Here is a 17,050-nt window from a genome sequence, read left to right as displayed (position 1 = left end):
GATGCGACATCAATAGGACTGTCCTATTTACAGCTCTGGGACCTTTCTGGTTTTGCAACAATTTTATGGTCATCATATCGTCCTCTTGACAATTCTTCAGTTTCTACTGTCTCTTATGTCTGTTCTTCCGTTTTTCCCAAACCAGGGTTGAAGAAAGTGTGTACTCGTGTTCCCCAGAAGCTGTCTCACTGCTCACAACACACTCACTGAGTCCTGGCTGGGAGATGCCTACGACAGGTCAGTTGGTTTGTAAGAACGTTCTGTTTGTACATACGCATTTTTTCAGAAAGCCTCTGTGTGTAAATATGCGTATCCCACAGCTGGGTACTGAGATACAGGTACCTTCTGTTATCTTTGGAAGTCAGTGTCAAGAATCTCTGTGCCCAGTAGCTTTTTGGGAGAATTACACTGTTCCAAGGCTCTGGGAACTAGTAGCTTTTCACAACCAAAAATATTTGGCAGTGGGTTTAGCCTACGTATCTGCCCTGCTCCTGCATGTTGTGTGTGACCACATCTGATACCAGGCATCGAGAGCTACTGGCTGCTCTTGGTGTTCAGGTCAAATCCCCTCTTAGGGCACTGTTTGCTGCTTCAGCTGTGTCTTCTTTCTGACAATGACAGCATCTTCTTTTTATCCCTCCCCTACTTCCCCACTTTCCCGTTTCCATCCCACAGCCCCCACAGTGGATGACTTAATTGCTTTTAACTCTATTGGTTTTTACTCTGTACTCCTTCTATCAACTAAGACTAAAATGTCCTTATGCTGCTCTGTCTGTGTGAGCACAGACTGCCAGCTGAATCTTGTGCTACAAGTGAAGTGCCAGTGAACAGTTTTGCTGGAGGGGAGAGTATGGGAAAGTTGTCCATTAGAGGTCTGGTACATTGAAGATGGTAGAAGCAAATGGGTGTTGCTTGTCATTAGGCTGTCGTAGTGATAGCTGCTGAGTGCTAAATACCTACCAATCTACCTCAACTCACACTTACTTACATATCCAACTCTTAATCTGACTACACTTATTACTTGAAAGCACAACTAATAAGAAAACAACTGCCATCAAGCAATACAGCAAGTATTGTGTGTTAGTATAAAACCATTTTGATCTGCATGCCTCAGTTTATTTGGGGAAATCTACTTGTAGGTGTCCATCAAGCACTAGCACCTGCTCCTACTTTCACCTTGCATTTCACGTTCTCACCCTCCAGGCAGCCAGATGGCTGAATGTAAGCCCAAACTAAGAGGGATTTCCTCCTTTCTTTTGAAGGGATGGGTGCTCAGAGATTTGTCAGTAATACAGTTGTACTTAAGCAGATCGAATCTGCCTGTGTTATAACAAGCAGCTACTCTAGTCCAGTCCCACTTGAGTTACCATTTTGCATTCCATAAAACCACTTTTCATTTCTTGACTTAATATTGAAATAACTTGTCTTAAAATGCCAATAACGAAATGGTAATGTAGTACGATTGTGCAATATCATTGCATGTTAATTATGTTTAATAATGATGATCACAATGTAATTTGGAGCATGGACTGGCACCCTGTCTATGCTACATCCATACAACATTTGAGTATTGGAAGCAAATGACCAGGCCCATGAGAGGCCTAATTAGTTCTTCAGAGAATCTACTTTACATGCCAGCCTGCACTATCCATATTGATGTTAAGATATTATATAATCAGCTTTAGAAAAATGCAGCAGTCTGAAAGCCTCTTTTTATGTCCCTGTGCTCAACCACTACCCCAAGGAGAGCACTGGGAAGCAGCAGAATTTGACTGGAAAGCAGGCATTACTGCCGTGGCTTTTTTGGCATGAAAGATATGTAGAGCAATTGATCATCTTCAAATCGACTTTGTGAACCGTGTTCTCCACACTCTTCAGTGAGATCTGCAGTGCAGATTTAATAAAAGGAGTTAGGTGTTCAAATGGGGCAGTGAAATAACAGAACATACTATTTTAAGAGTTTGGAACATGGCCCAGTTCAGGAGTTGATTAAGTGGTCTCTCTTACTCTGTATGGGAATTGTGTTCCAGTTCAAACATCAGAGCTGCAAACACAAACCTGCAGTACCTTCTCAACCCTTGTATGGAAGAGGACATCGTTTATTACCTGTTTGAACACATATTTTTAAGACAACTCAAAGACAACAGTTTTTCCATCTTACAGACAGTGAAACCAACAGGAACAGCGCTAGGTGCCTTTTATACTTTTATTAACAAAAAAAGAACCCATAGGGCTCATATTAGTACAAAATACAATCATGTTCCTGGATGTTAAAGTTTAACAGCTTTTTTTTTTTTTTTTTTAATTTGTCTCTCTTCAACTGTTTCACAGTTATCAAAGCAACCCCCCTGCTTATTGAACTTATTGTGCAAACATTATTTAAGGACCAATTTCTGCACTAAGCCAAGTGTCTGAGAGCAGAACTTGATCTTGTTTCCAACCCTCCTTTGAAGGACCATGTGTGCTTCCTAAGAAACACATTTTAGTAGTTTTTTTGCAGCAAACAATCTAAGGCCACAGTTTATCTGCAAATAATGAAGAACAACTCACAGAGGAAAAAACAACAACAACAAAGCACATCTTTACCTTTCATCTTTTGTTTGCCTGACCATGTTTATACCAATCAAACAGCCGGATAACACACATCACCTATCAGGAATTAAAGTAAAAAAACAAAACAAAACCCCACAATCTTCTTAAAGGTAGTATTTTGAATTGTTAACATGCAAATTAGCATACAGCCACAGTATTTTTTCAAGTAACCATAATGGTATCTGTTTAAGGAAATTATGTTTGTTCCCTTTCCAGGTGATATGTAAAAGAAAATCCTGCACTGAGTGTATGGGCACGCCAACACTGAAATAAAAGGCATGAGAGCTACACGTTGAGACTTAAGACAAGATATACTCATTTTCAGAGTGTCCTTTCTGAAACGTGCACTCATTGGTTAAAGCTGCATTTGCCATAGATGACAATACTTCAGTTTGCAAATGAAAAATGTAACTGCAGTTTAGAAATGTGAATCTTCATCAGTATGTCTTTTACAGTGATGTAAGAGTGACTCGAGGTGAAGTGCTAGAAATCAGACAATGTAAGGAAGTCATACTAAAAGAAGACTAAAAATATATATCCGTATATGGTTGTAGAAAAATCCCTGCTTCTTGAATGAAGATTGATTTCATAAAAAGCATTCAAACTTCTTTAAACTGCAGTTACTGATGAAATGAAAGAAACTCAGTTGCTATCCTTGTGATGATCAGAGAGTACAATGTTTTAACCACATGAAGCACCAGGTTTTATCCCAAAACCCTTCTGTAAGACATATGGAGTAGATCTAGCAGTTCAAGATTCCCTATAGTTTAAAGACTTGACTGTAAACATGCATACTGAGAATGCTGTGTTTCTGCTCCGTTAAGTCATCTGTTCATGCTGGATTACTTATTCCAATTGATGCTTGGCAGGAAGCAAACATTCTACTTTAAATGAAGGCAGCAAAGGGCCAAGTAATAAGATGTGCCTTCATTCTTAGCAGCAAAAACTTACTGTTCTACATGACCTGAGGAAGAAAACATTAAAATATTGCACAAAAACAAAATTAGACAGCAAAAACAAACAAGGAAACATTAACAAAAAATAGGATGGATAGCAAATGACTAGTGCAGCCCCTGACAATAGATCTCTAGACAAAAATGCAGGAGTAATGAGAAGCATTGTGCCATTACCAAAGGATTTTGTTCCTCTGGTGTCTGCTTCCACTTCAATTATATGCTATATCTTTTCGGGGTATATTTAAGCTTCTCTCTATGCTTTCCATCTCATTCACTAATCACAGAAACTGTTCAGGGTCCCTTTCAGGACCCTGAAGTATCTTGGAGCTTAAACAAGACTCTTTTTTTGGTCTCAGATCTGACCGTAAGTACATTTGCAGAACAGAGGTAGGCTTATAAAGGCTTCTGAATAAATAAGTATTGTCCATACTGTGAAGTACACCTGCTGCTGGCAAAAGGATCTTCCCTTGCCATGCTTCCCCTTATTACGCTACCCATAGGCTTAAGATGCAGAAAAAGAACAATACAGTAGAAAAGGCTAGAATAATTCCCTCAAGAAATCCCTTGAAAGAAAGCATAGTGCATAAGCTCACATCCAAGTTCAGTTTTCTTTTACATACTCTTATCTTTCACTCAATAAATGGTTGTCTTCATAATATTGCATAATAGCTGTTTTGTCATCCATGACATCTTTAGAATCAGTATAAGTTATTAAAACAGTACCACTTGGCAGGCTCTCATGAAATGAAAAGTTAAGCTGGAGTGAAGATTTCGCTCCACATTGTAGTAGTGTTCCATTCTTGGATGCACACAGAAGCCCCTTGAACACTGGGACATCTTACAAAACAATTTTCTTACCCCACATTCTGTTCTGCTACCCGTGCTCTACTAAGCAAGTTCCCAACATCATCCTTACTTAAATTCTTCCAGAGTGTTCCATACAAAGTATACATTGATTTCTCTTCAGAAGATCCTCATACCTCCACTGTGTACTTTATGCAATACATCCACTTTTTTAAAAAAGCATTCAGTATTTCCCAGCTCTTCTCATGTACCCCAAGCAGAGCTGCTCCCACAGAATCTTCTGCGCAGGCTAATCCAGCAGATTCTCTTCTGCCATCAGACATTCTCATACCTCTCTCTCCATTTCTTTTGCCTTTTTTGTACGCAAACTGAAGTTGTGAAAAAGCAAACCGTCTCCTTTTTAGCTGCACTGTCAGCTGAAGCAGATAAGACATTCAACGCAGTGATCCTCATTACAAAGCCTTCTTCAAAGCATTAATGAAACAGGCTGAAATTCTTCTACATCAGTTGGATGTGGATCAACCTACAGGGAGAAGGAAGTCAGTAATTACAGCCTATAGTTCTTGCATCCCAATACTTTCCCTCTCCCATGTGACAATAAATACACATAAAGATTCAGCTGAGACTTTTCAAAAAAAGCTGGGGTTTTTTTGATGCCTGTTTGAAACCTGTTTTTTAATTATCATTATTTTTTACCTCTGAATAAAGAGGTGGAGGCTGAAACCGGAACTCTTGTATGTAAGCAAACACAGGACAACACAATTGTTCCTCACAGTCGATTGGTGGTGGATAAGCAGTAACATGTCTGGAGAACTCTTCCTCAGACACTACATCAGCGTAATTTGGTGGTGCTGAAACACAAGAGATAACACTGTGAAATTCTGAAGTATTCTCTGGCAAGACAATATATGCATTACAATATCCTAGGACCATGAAAACTGTATATATCAAATATCTTACGCTGTCAGATTTTATGGAGTGCACTATATTCATAAATACTGCATCTGGAACCATGGCATTAGTATGCTTAAGTGATTCAGGAGTCATTCTACAGATGCTTTTAGAGCTACTCCAGCAATATATTGGTATTTTATGAAGGAATTTTTAGGTGCCTTAGTTCTAATTCCACTGCAAAAGTAGAACTCCTGCTATCAGAGGTTAGTTATTTCAAGATTTAGTTGAAGTCAGCTAGAGGTGAAGAGCCTCTTAAAGAGAGTTGGAGCTAGGGTATGCCCATCACTCCTTCTGGATTTTTAGTTAGATACACATGCCTTACTTCTCGTGAGTTGTACTTCAGTGGTCTACATCCTTTATTGATCTAGTTCTTGAACTGCCACTACTCCCTTCTTGCTGTAAACAGTATTATGTGGTACTGTAAAAAGTTCAGTATATATTACCTTCAGGGTGTTCTGGCAGGGTTAAGGCCAGCCAACTCATATCCATACTGAACTGGCTGGTAATGCTGGAGTTTCTGCTTGAAAAGCCAATACAAGGAATAGTGCCAATCACTAGAGGCATTTCGATCATCAATTTCTTAGCACCGGGAATATGGATATACACCTATGTGACAACCCCCAAATAAGAGAAAAAGACATGATTAGATTCCATTCGACTACTGCTCCCAGAAGCTGCCATACTGCCTCTGTTGCAGATCATTTAGAAATTAGTTTCCTTCATCTCAAATATTTAACTAATGTGCTGGCAGCATTCATTATTTTTCAGTCATTTCCTTCCTTCTCTACCTTGTCTCCAGATGACATTTAAAAAAAAATCCAAAAGAAGTTGACTTCCAGTCCTGCCTTCCCACTTCTGAGGAGAACAAATAGAAGAATCCACTTAGTGAGAAATACTGTCCCCTGATAATCTCTGCAGGTCTTGAACTAAACTGCTGCTTCCCGCAGAAACATTTTCCTTATTACTCTTATCTTTCAGTTTCAGAATCTCCTCGTTGTTTTCAGTCTGTCACTCCATATGACATTTATTGGCATTTACTGTTGCTCCCCACTTCAAAATTTAAGAACTCAGTAATGAAAATTCTTCTGTCCCCAACCTAACGTAGCTTTCAGCAGTGTTATACAATATTGCATTTGTAAAGAAAATCCATACTTACAGCTAATGAATATTCTACACGAATAATACAGCAGTCAAGTATAGAGGGGGATACAGGTGGGATTTTCAGAGTTTTCCCGTTCCAGGTATCTGTACTCCCAGAGGCAATATGGTTTCCTCGCACATTGGCAACCATCTGACGGAAAGTTTTTGTCTTCCCACTGGCCAGGTACGTTTGTGTTTGGAAAATGGCAGCTTTTGGAACAATCAGGCGAGAAGAACAATTCTCGATTTCTGCATAGATTGGTATGGCTTCCCCTTAAAGCCAGAAAGAGTTCAGTGAGTAACTTGTGTTCACCAGCTTTCTTTTAGAAACATCAAAGCTGTTTTGCAGCATGTACATCACCCATGTACATCCCCCCACCTTAAAACTGACAACAATACTTGCTAGTTTCCTCAAGCTAGTTTCTTTACAGAGTTGGCATCCAAGCAGAATTAAAGCCACTTACTACATTTTACGCATAAACAGAGATTCATTTTAAAACATTAAGCAAAATATGAACAAGTGCTAAAAGCTTTATTTGCAAACTACGCACCAGTCTTCCTTCTATGCAGTACTAATTGCATTCCAGAACATTCCACGTCCTCAGTGTATCCAATATTATCAAGATGTGGAAGAAGCTGCTAACGCTCTTTCTTACAGAAGAGTAAACACCCAAATGGGACATGGAAAAACTCTACAGCCTCAGCCATGTATTTTATCCCCACTAAAAGCATCTTGTTCTTTATAACCAGATGTTCATGGCTTTTCCATTAAGTTTACTGTCAGGGCTTCCTTTCCACTGTTGCCTTTACAGGGATGAAAAAATCATCTTAGATGTTTAATACTCATGTCCTGAAGAGTGAAGACAATTCCTCTTACCATTACAGTATCCCTTCCTCTCAATTTTGGCACTCAGAGACACTGGCCCAGAGGTGAAAAACCAACAGCCAACCATCTTCTCCTGACTTCTCAGAACAGGTGTCTATAAAACAAAGGGGTTTTTTCCATTTTATTGCATGAAGTTATCAATCACTTGAAGTTCAGTGTAACGCCTAAGAATCATTTAAATTAATTCTAAAATCCCCTTGGATTTGAATCTTTGTACTGCTCAATGGAACTGGTGTTTTGCCCACCACGTGAAATGGCAGCAAGTCTTGGCTATCTGAAGATAGGCCTGTTTTAAAGCACAAGTCTGCATTTAGAAGGTATCAAATGCAGAAGACAGAGACTGAGCATACTTGAATTAATGTTTCCAAAAAGACTGATTCAGTGCATTTTTATAGGCGTTCCTTTTTAAAAGTCTAAGGAAGAATTGCTGTATTTGTGCCCTTACATAACCCTAGTGCAGAAAAATGCAGAATTAATTCCATCTGCAAGCAATAGTTAAACAGGTAAACTATTTTTGTCTTTGTGTATCTACTAAGAAAGGACAAATGTACACACGCTGAGCTAAGGCGATACATCTTTGTAACTTGTAATCCACACAAACCCCTAACATTTAGCATTGTGTCAGAAAAACACAACATCCAGTTTTTCCAACTGTTCCAAAAACTTTCCAGTTCTTTTGGTGGATTCCTTGTAATCTACTATGAGCAATGGCTGCTGTACGACTCACTGCCCCCTCCTGTGCAATAGCCTGCTGTCAGCTCCATACTGTCCTTGCAGTAACCAGACACGCCGTCTTCACACTCCTGACATACACTGATGTAAAAGGACTAGATTCTGCTTACAGATGTCACTGCCAAAGCAATTCTGTAAGTTCTAGCTCTGGAGAGATTAAAACGTAAGCACATAAAAGGAAGGAGAAAAATGTGCTGAAAACATCTCTTAGCTATGTTCATCATGATGAAATGTTAAAATTATCCTAGCGTTTTAAATAAAATAGAAATTACTCATTCACATTTAAATGAATAACCATTTAGATCCCGTTGCTATCATGAAAATGCAAGGTATAATTTTACATTATTTTCATAATATGGGCTGAGATAAAAGAATCCAGCTCGTTAGCATCTATCTTGCCTATTTTCTCATTACTTAATGCCTGATCTTTCTTATTACTCTACGGTATTTCTGGTGACTATTAGAAGCTCTGCTTTAATGTGGCCAAATCTGTCACAAGGAAATAACTGAAAAGATCTCTAAAGCAGCTGCACGCACACACTTAATGTTAGAAAACGACATGCAAAATGGAAGGAGACGTAACATAATGGCCAGACCATAAATGACAGGCTGGGCATGATTAATACTCTTCTATAATTACTGCTCCTCAACCTACCATTATTGAAGAGTTTGGGACACTGCAGCCGTGTGAATGTAGTTGCTCTGGTAAGAGTAACTACTTTAAGCTTGTGCATTATTATTATTAAGCATTTGTAGCCTGCATAACTTTTTGGCAAGAGCACCTCTGCCAGCAGGGTTGTAATCAATGGTATTAGAAAAAGAAAACCAACACAAAAAGCCAACAACCCTCTCTGTTTGCTATTCACACAACCTAAGATCATCTATTTATAGAGAAAAGCTTAGAGAGCTTACATGCTTTCAGAACTCAGGAACTGGCTCTCTAGAATAACGTGGAAATGTTTATAGCTGGATGGAACATGATTTTTTTATTTTTAATTTCTGCAGTTGGCCTTAAGGGAGGAAAGGGCAGTGGAGGACCCTCTTACCAATAAAGCTGGTGAGTTGACATCGATATGGCTAATGACCTGAAGCTCTGTCTGTACGCTTTGATCAGGTGCTGCAGGTCTTTCCAGAATTGCTTTCACATAGTACTGAATACTGCCATACTTCCCAGTGAAAGAGGTCACCAGAGGTCTGAAACAGACAAAAGGATTACTGTAGGTTTGTAATTCAGTTCCAAACACGAACGCTTCCTGTATACATAAACATTTACCAATTTACATCTTGTATTTTTAGGGCCTTAGGGAATCTGTAACAAAAGGCATGTCCACAACCCGGTGGTTGATTAAGACAAACATGTGAAGCTGAGCTATCAGTTTGATATTAAAAAAAACATGAGTCAAATTACATTGAGTTAATTTTCCACAATAAGCAGTGTCCAGCTCAATCCCTTCAGGTTGTGTTATTTAACTTACTCTTGTGGGAGTTGAAAGCTGAAGGGAAATTCATGTCTTCCATCTAATAGAACTAAGCCTTCCTCACCTGCAGGATAAAAATGAATAGTGTATTTTAGTTACTCTGTAAATAGAAGTACAAAGCAGAGGCTCATACAAATTATAAACACTCAGATGCAAGGGACTGGTAGAAGTTTTTATTGATCCCAATGGGTTTTGGATTGGAGCCCACACTTCATTTATTCTGTAGTGCGACTTCAATGAAAAAAAAAAAAAAAAAGTCAAGGAAACATGAAGTCCTTGAGTTTCAGTTCAGGATGTTGGCCAACCAATCCAAAATGGTTTCTGGAAAGCATACAGAAAGTTTCTTCTCCTTTTTAACAGGACAGTGATTAAGGAAGTGATTATCCCTCTGTAAGCGGCGCCAGTGAGACCACCTCAAGCACAGCGCTCAGTTTTGGGCCCCTCACTTCAGGAAGAATACTGGACTGCATCCAGAGAAGAGCATCAAAGCTGGGTGACGGATTAGAACACAAGACATGTGAGGAACGGCTGAAGAAGCAGAGGATGTTCGGTCTGCAGGAGGCTGAGAGGAAACCCGACATGCCCTATAACTGCCTGGAAGGAGGGCACAGCAAGGTGGGTGTCGGTCTCTCAGGTGATAAAGAGATAGGATACAAGGAATCAGATTGAGTTGCACCTAGGAAAGTTTGGGTTGGCTGTCAGGAAGAATTCCTTCATGGAAAGGCAGTCAGGCACTGAACAGGGCAGCTGGAGTGGCCATCCCTGGAGGTATTTGTGAGGTGTGGATGCGGCACCAAAGGCCAGTGGTGGCCTCCAAGGGTTGGTGTCAACCAGATATGTTGACCTTAAGGGTCTTTTCCACACACAGTGACTCCACAATTCTGCGCCTGCAGCTAATCCACTTTTTTCAATTAAGCTACCTTCTGCACTGAAAAGCTGCAATTTAAGGCCAGGGTAATGAAACGTATTTTTATTAATCGATGTAATATTAATATAACCATCGAGGGCCTGCCGTCACAGCGCTCCCAACGGCCCGACACTTCCCCGCAGAGAAGCGCTTACACAACGCCGTGTGCTGCAAGTGCTCGGCGCTGCCGCGGGTGGCACAACGCGGCTCCGTCAGCCTCCGCACGCCGCTGCCTCGCAGAGCATCGGGGCGCCGCTGTGAGAGGAACAGGCGAGGAAACCTGCCGGCCCTCGGGGCTGCGGTCCCGCAGCGTCGCCCCCGTCGCCCCGCTCACCTTCGGCCGCGCTCTGCAGCAGGCTCTGCCGGACGTCCAGGTAGCGCACCTCAGCCTCCCGCCGCGGCCCCGTCGCCGCCTCGGCCCCGCAGGCCCCCGCCGCGCCGACGGATCCCGCCGCCTCGCTCCAGGCGACTCGGGCCCGGCCCGCCGCCTCCAGGCGCAGCCCGCGGAGCGGCAGCGGTCCCGCCAGCTCCAGCAGCACCCGGCCTGACACCGTGTCCCCGCTGCAGTAGCCGCCGCGCCGGGTTTCGTCCTGCAGCACCAGGGCCAGCGTCTTCACTTTCCCGCCGGCCCCGGGGCCCGGGCCCGGCCCGGCCGCCGCCATCGCTCCCCGGCTCCCGGGGAAGCCCGCGGCCGCCGTCGACGGTAGCTTTAAAATCCGCCTGTCTCCTCCGGCGCCCGCAGCGGATAGTCCCGCCCCCCAGCCGCGCCTCATTGGCCGCCGCCCGGCCGCTCGCCGCGCCATTCGTTGCGGGTGACGCTCGTTTCCAGGCGGGCGCACGGCCGGAGTGCGTCACGCTGCGTGATCGCTGCGGCGGAGCCAATGGGTTGCAGGCGGCCGCGCGTGGACAGCGTCCTGATAGGTGAGAAAACTACAGCTGCCCGGACGGGGGACCAATAGTGGGGTACGGCCACCACGTGTACAGCTCGTGGATAAACAGGCAGGGATGGGGCGGGGCGAGAGGGACGGGGTGGGGCAAAACCGAGAGGGGGGCGGGGCGCGGGGCGCGGAGCACCGGGTCGTGAGGGGCACGTGGCGGGCCCTCCTGCTGGCCTCCGCCCGCGGAACTGTCCTGGTTCTGGCCGTGCGGCAGCCGAGCGGCTGTAGGGAGGCCGGGGCCACCCGGTGAACCTCAGTTCCTGCCTGCGGGCTGAGGTGGGAGCACAGAGTTGTGGGCTCGGCCTCTCTCCGTGGGTAATGGCACTCACAGGGAATGGAAACAGGGCGAGATGGTGCAGTGCAATGTGTTCCCCATTTGACCTAAAAGCTTGGGAGAACCCACAGCTCTTCAGTGGTGAATGCATGTATGCCAGGAGGGGAGCAGGCCAGCCAGGCAGTGGTGTGGCCCTGTGCCCCAACCCCAGCCACAGCCACAGCCCAGCACCTCACAAAGCCAAGTGCCCTCCTGGGCCAGCTGGTTTACTGAGCATAACGTTTCTGCGTGAGGTTTCCTGTTTCGTGGTTGCCCAATGCTTCTTCTTGAAGGAATGAGTTGCCCGCGTCTACGCTGGTGACAAAGAAGTGGAGCTTCCGAGTCAGCTCTGTGCTTGGGGCTTCCATTATCTTCTGCTTCCTGCGTCATTACATCCTGGTGAGCCCAGGAAGGCACCAGCTCGGCGCTTCCCCGCTGACTCAGGTAATTACTGGAATTATCAAAAAATGTTCTCTGTAGTCAGAGCCTCGGCTTTTCAATAACTGACATGGCAGCATCAGCGTTCCTCGCCATCTGTGACATACCTCTGTGACATCCTGTCCTATGAAACGTAGACTTTTGTTTAGGTGCTTCTGTGGTGGTGTCATTGCTGAAGGCCATGTAGGCCTTTAGAGCACCTTTCATTGCTACAAGTTGGCATTAATCGGTAACCACACAGGGAAAAAGAATGAGCTCGCAGATGGTGTGAATTCACTGTGTCTGGAAGCATGGCCACAAGTTCCCCAGCTCACACTGAAGGTGTAACTAAAGGAACTAACACCGCAACGACTGCACTGAAACACATTTTAGATATTCGTGTACCTTTATGCTTTCTGAATTAGTTTTCAGAAAAACTACAAATGTTGCATCACGTTTGGGATGTGTGGTTTATTAAATCTTGCTATCTTTGTTATTTTTAGTTGATTTAAATTAATGCTGCTTGAGTGTCCAGCATCTAAACCTCTCCCTAATATCCAGGTCTTCATGTTAGGAAGCATCAGGTTTCCTTTGTAGCAATCTAACAGAATGTGTTCAGGTAGGTCTGTGTGCTGATTATTTATTTGTTGAATTTGCTTGCATACAACACAAATGATTTCCTGCAACTGATTTTGAAAGTACAATGAATGTAACGAAAAACACCAAAACCTTACATTCCTGTTCTTTTTCCATATGTGAATTAGATCCTCCATGAAAGTAATCACTGTCTTATGGATATTGTATGGCTGTTAAAATTTTGCTTCCCTTCATTTTTTTGTAAGTGCCAGTAGGCTAGACAAGGAACGAAATACACATAGACATGCATATGAAACAGTGCATTATAAAGAATTCGAGTTTAAAAACTTGAATGATTTGAACAACTAGGTCAGTGAGGACACCATCCCTGGAGGTGTTCAAGGCCAGACTGGATGTGGTTCTGGGCAGCCTGGTCTAGTATTAAATGGGGAGGTTGGTGGCCCTGCATGTGGCAGGGGGGTTGGAGCTTAATGATCCTTGAAGTCCCTTCCAACCCTGGCCATTCTGTGACTCTCTGACACAGTACATAAGAATGCTCACTCACAGTCAGATGTTGTCTGTTCCAGATGTTTGTTTCTCCTTCAATATACATTTTTTTCATAACAGTTCAAAGACCATAACTTCCTTGTTGAAATTATCATGGCATGACTACTTTTCATAGAATCAAAATCATAGAATGGCCTGGGTTGAAAAGGACCACAGTGATCATCTAGTTTCAACCCCCTGCTATGTGCAGGGTCACCAACTGCCAGACCAGGCTGCCCAGAACCACATCCAGCCTGGCTTTGAATCTGTCCCTGAGAATTTTTTCTTGTGTGTGAGGTGTTTCAGCTGACCAACAGAGTGAAGTTACAGCACAGATAATGGGAAGTGCTATCGCTGTTTCAGTGTCTGATAAGCCAGAAGGAAGGAACAGAAGATGAACACTCAGACAATGTGGGTGTATGTGTGTGACAGGATGCATGTGTGTGTGTGTGTACATGTGTGAAAGAGCAAGAGATATACCAAAGTACTTGATTATACTTTGTCACTTATTTTGCTTCTTTATTCAGGGCCATGTAAGAAATAGCAGTTTGGGAAAGCTAATTGTCAGGTTTGACTGTAAGAGTAAAGAATACAAAAAGAAAAGCCCTAAAAATGAATCTGTGATCAGCTCCTACCCTGAGGGTGAAGGGACTAAAAGAACATCTACAGCTGCTGGCAACATCCTGCTTTGATGGTTAATTGCCTCTTGCGGTCAGATCACCGAATGTAGATGGGCCTGGCTGATTAAGTTTCTAGGTATAACAGTTATGTCCAATTCATCTCAGTGCATGTATTTGAAAATAGGCTCGCAGGGCTCGAACTTGTCAGAAGAGCTTTGAAGGTATCACATAGATTTTGAGTCTCCATGCAGAAGACACAAACCCGTGTTCTGTACAATATTCAAGATGAGAAGTGGTCTTAACAACAGTGACCTCTGCCAAGAAGGTCTCTATTTTGGGGGTGTCAATGTGATTCTGTGAAAGAAGTCAAAAACTTACTAGATAGAAGCTGAGACAAAGTTCCTGAGTCATGCACCAGCACAAGGAGGTTATCATTCAACTTTCCCGATCTTAACCAACAGCCTGACAGTTTTAAGAGAGCGAACCTGAAGGAGGAGTTTGAGAAGTGTTTATAAACACTGCTGCTAACAGCTAATTTACAAACTGGATGTGAGATTACTGTACTGTAACATCCACTCAAGTGTCCTTTCTTATCCAGTACCAAACATGGTAGACAAAACAGTAACTACACAGCTGTATATTTCAGTGGAAGAGCCATGAGATACGCACTACCTGAATGAATGTCTCACAAATGCAGTTAACAACAGCTGTGTAAGCAGTTGTATAAACTACATATACTGGCCCAGAACTCAAAAGTAGCATGTAAATTTCATAATGACATTAATTCTGCATGACTGGGAGGGTTCATCCATGTACTCAGACATTTATCTGCAAATAGTCTCAACTATGCAATGCTTCCTGCTGAAAGAAGGTATTAAGTTCCGCAAAAGCTCTCAGAATGTAGGGCCTTTTTACAGACATTTAGAAATCCTCTTTCTGGATTTGTCCATGGAGTCAGGACAGAGAAGGATGAGGGACAATTCCTTTCTTTTTCTAGTTCCTATCCTTTTACCAGTGAAATCCTTTATCAGTGTTCTGCCAAAAATGCAGTCCTGGAATGGAGTATGAATTCTCTGTGGCGCTCCCAGTCAGCACAGGAAGGCGACAACTGGGTATTAGTGACACTTGCTGTCACACACAGTCTTCTACTGCTTTTATTCTATTACTAGTAATTGAAAGGTCAGCCAAATTTTTCTTAGACAATTAAGTGACATTTACACATAGGAGAGTGCAAAGAGCCGGAGATTTCATTTCCAAATGCTGCTGCAAACACAGTCTGATATGTCACCACTGCCAAGGTATGAATACCATTGAGCATATTTTTAAGACCTGTGCTGTATGTGGTCCATTTAGAAATGCAACTACTGCTGTACTGGCCCAGGAGTCTATCAAGGTGCAGATTTTATCTTGACAAGTGTTTCTTCATGCAGCCTTTCAAACAAAGCAGAATCCTCGCGAAGGGCAAAAGTCCAATCTTAGTACAAGACTATGTCTGGAAATGGAAAATCACAAGTGACAGTAGGACTGCCAAGGGTAGAGCATGTTGCACTCCATCAGTGGCTGAGAACCGAACTGTCAAGGCTCCTGCACTGAGTGCTTGGACGTAGTTCTTTGCTATGATTACTTTCAGGAGGAGAGAGTGTTGAGAGGATGGATTGGAGAAAAGAGGCTCCCTCTTTTCTCCCCTCCCCTCACTCCCAGATAAACAATCTGGGAGGTGGCTGCAGCAATACCGCCACAGGACAAGGATCCCCAAACCAGTTCTGTGCCCAGTGTGCCAGGGTTGCAGTCCAACATGTGAGGATTATGTTGTTTCGTGCACTGGTAAAGAATACGCTTGTGCAATCTGCTGTTTGCTTAAATACTATGTAGTGGATCAGATTGCTGGGTCGGTTACAACTAGTTCTCTTACACAAAATGATCTAAATCCAGCACTATTTGGATGGCACAGGATTGTTTGAGGGTGGCTTTGAATGCTTACAACTACTACAGGTCCTGCAAGAAGCACAAGTAGATTAGAATGTGGTTATAACGTCCCTCCATCCTGCTGCCCCCTGAGGACAGAACGATTTCTAGGGCTTACTGGCATCAGCACAATTTAAGTGGCCTTCTGGAAGAGCTTCCTACAACTGTGAAGTGTACCCTTCTGCATCTTAGTGACTCTGACTTCAAAGCAAGATGGTCAGAAATGACCCTAGTAATATCAGACAAAGAAGGATACAGGTTTCTCTTGCTGATCCAACACTGAAACAGCAATTGCATTATTCATGTGTGGCTCATGGTTTGGTGCTCAGGCTCAAGGGAATGCATAACCAGAAAGTAGATGGGGAATTAAACTCATTTGGGTTCTTATTTATGTGCTGGTGTAGTTGTTTCCTGTTCTTGGCTGTAATTTGAGGGTTTTGATGGTATTGTAAAGTGCGTGTTTTTACACTTAGGCTGAAAAAGTTTGAACTTGAGATGAACCCAAATCTCATACCAGAAAACCTCATGCTGAAAGGAAATGCAAGTCTGGATCTGAACTCATCCTTTGTTAGAGCATTCTTGCAAACAGGAATGTGTGTGTTGTGGTGATGCTTCAACCGTACCAGTTCACACCAAGCTCTGTCATGGGTTCATATCACTGCAAAAACACAGATGGCATATCCAGCATCTTTTAAAGACAGTTCCTAGCGCTCTATTTGCTGGACAGAATCTGCTTGAAGAAGTCTCCCTCGGGGCTATGTGTGGCTCTCAGCATGGCCTGGCACTATAGCAATGATCAGATGTAGATGTGTTCCATGTGAAGCAGTTGGTTTATTTTATTTATTTATTTATTTATTTATTTTGCAACGCCATTTCTGATTGCTGCTGTTGTTGCCCAGGCTTAGGAAAGAGATTGCTTCAGCAGAATCTGAAGATAATGGAACACTTTATGCCAACAGGGAACATAGGGTAAGAGCTACAATGGATGGGAACGGGAGTCAGCAGCCTGAGACAGCATGAGTGACTGGCAGGACAGGAAGCAGTTTGGGATCACGGTTGAGCTCTGCTAGTGGAAACGTATGCTTTGACATACAACAGCATTACTTGTTTTTTTCCTGCTTTTTTAAGCACGATTTTCAACGTAGACACAGTTTTTATCCTTAAATTGATGCGTGTGTCATGAGGTGTTTAAGCTCAATGTCGGATTGTTGGATGTTGTAAGAGAA

At 43.0% G+C, this 17,050-nt stretch overlaps 1 protein-coding gene and 1 long non-coding RNA gene across 4 annotated transcripts in view; one reads left to right on the top strand and one right to left on the bottom strand.

Annotated features, from left to right (window-relative positions):
- Positions 1 to 2,192: 2,192 nt before the first annotated feature.
- On the bottom strand, positions 2,193 to 11,252 carry ARRDC4 (arrestin domain containing 4). The gene is made up of 8 exons (XM_042876245.1): positions 10,784 to 11,252; positions 9,540 to 9,606; positions 9,111 to 9,258; positions 7,324 to 7,426; positions 6,463 to 6,719; positions 5,750 to 5,912; positions 5,049 to 5,203; positions 2,193 to 4,875 (listed from the first exon to the last, which is right to left on the bottom strand). Exons 1-8 carry the CDS (start codon positions 11,250 to 11,252, stop codon positions 4,819 to 4,821), a joined length of 1,419 nt encoding a protein of 472 aa, XP_042732179.1. The 3' UTR covers positions 2,193 to 4,818.
- Positions 6,667 to 17,050, top strand: part of LOC122182729 — a 57,903-nt gene continuing 47,519 nt past the window's right edge. Inside the window, exons 1-3 of one of the 3 annotated variants that reach the window (XR_006179954.1) lie at positions 6,667 to 6,740; positions 9,070 to 9,121; positions 9,903 to 10,157. This is a non-coding gene — a long non-coding RNA (uncharacterized LOC122182729). Of the gene's footprint in view, positions 6,741 to 9,069; positions 9,122 to 9,902; positions 10,158 to 11,298; positions 11,371 to 11,632; positions 12,145 to 17,050 lie in introns of those variants that run through there. The other 2 variants (XR_006179956.1, XR_006179955.1) reach the window with 2 other exon arrangements.

This window comes from Lagopus leucura, unplaced genomic scaffold (genome assembly GCF_019238085.1).
Source record: "Lagopus leucura isolate 7727_CA_CO unplaced genomic scaffold, USGS_WTPT01 Super-Scaffold_100015, whole genome shotgun sequence".
In the NCBI taxonomy this organism is placed as follows: domain Eukaryota; kingdom Metazoa; phylum Chordata; class Aves; order Galliformes; family Phasianidae; genus Lagopus; species Lagopus leucura.
Note: the sequence above shows the minus strand (reverse complement) of the source record. Positions and strands in the feature narration are given on the sequence as shown.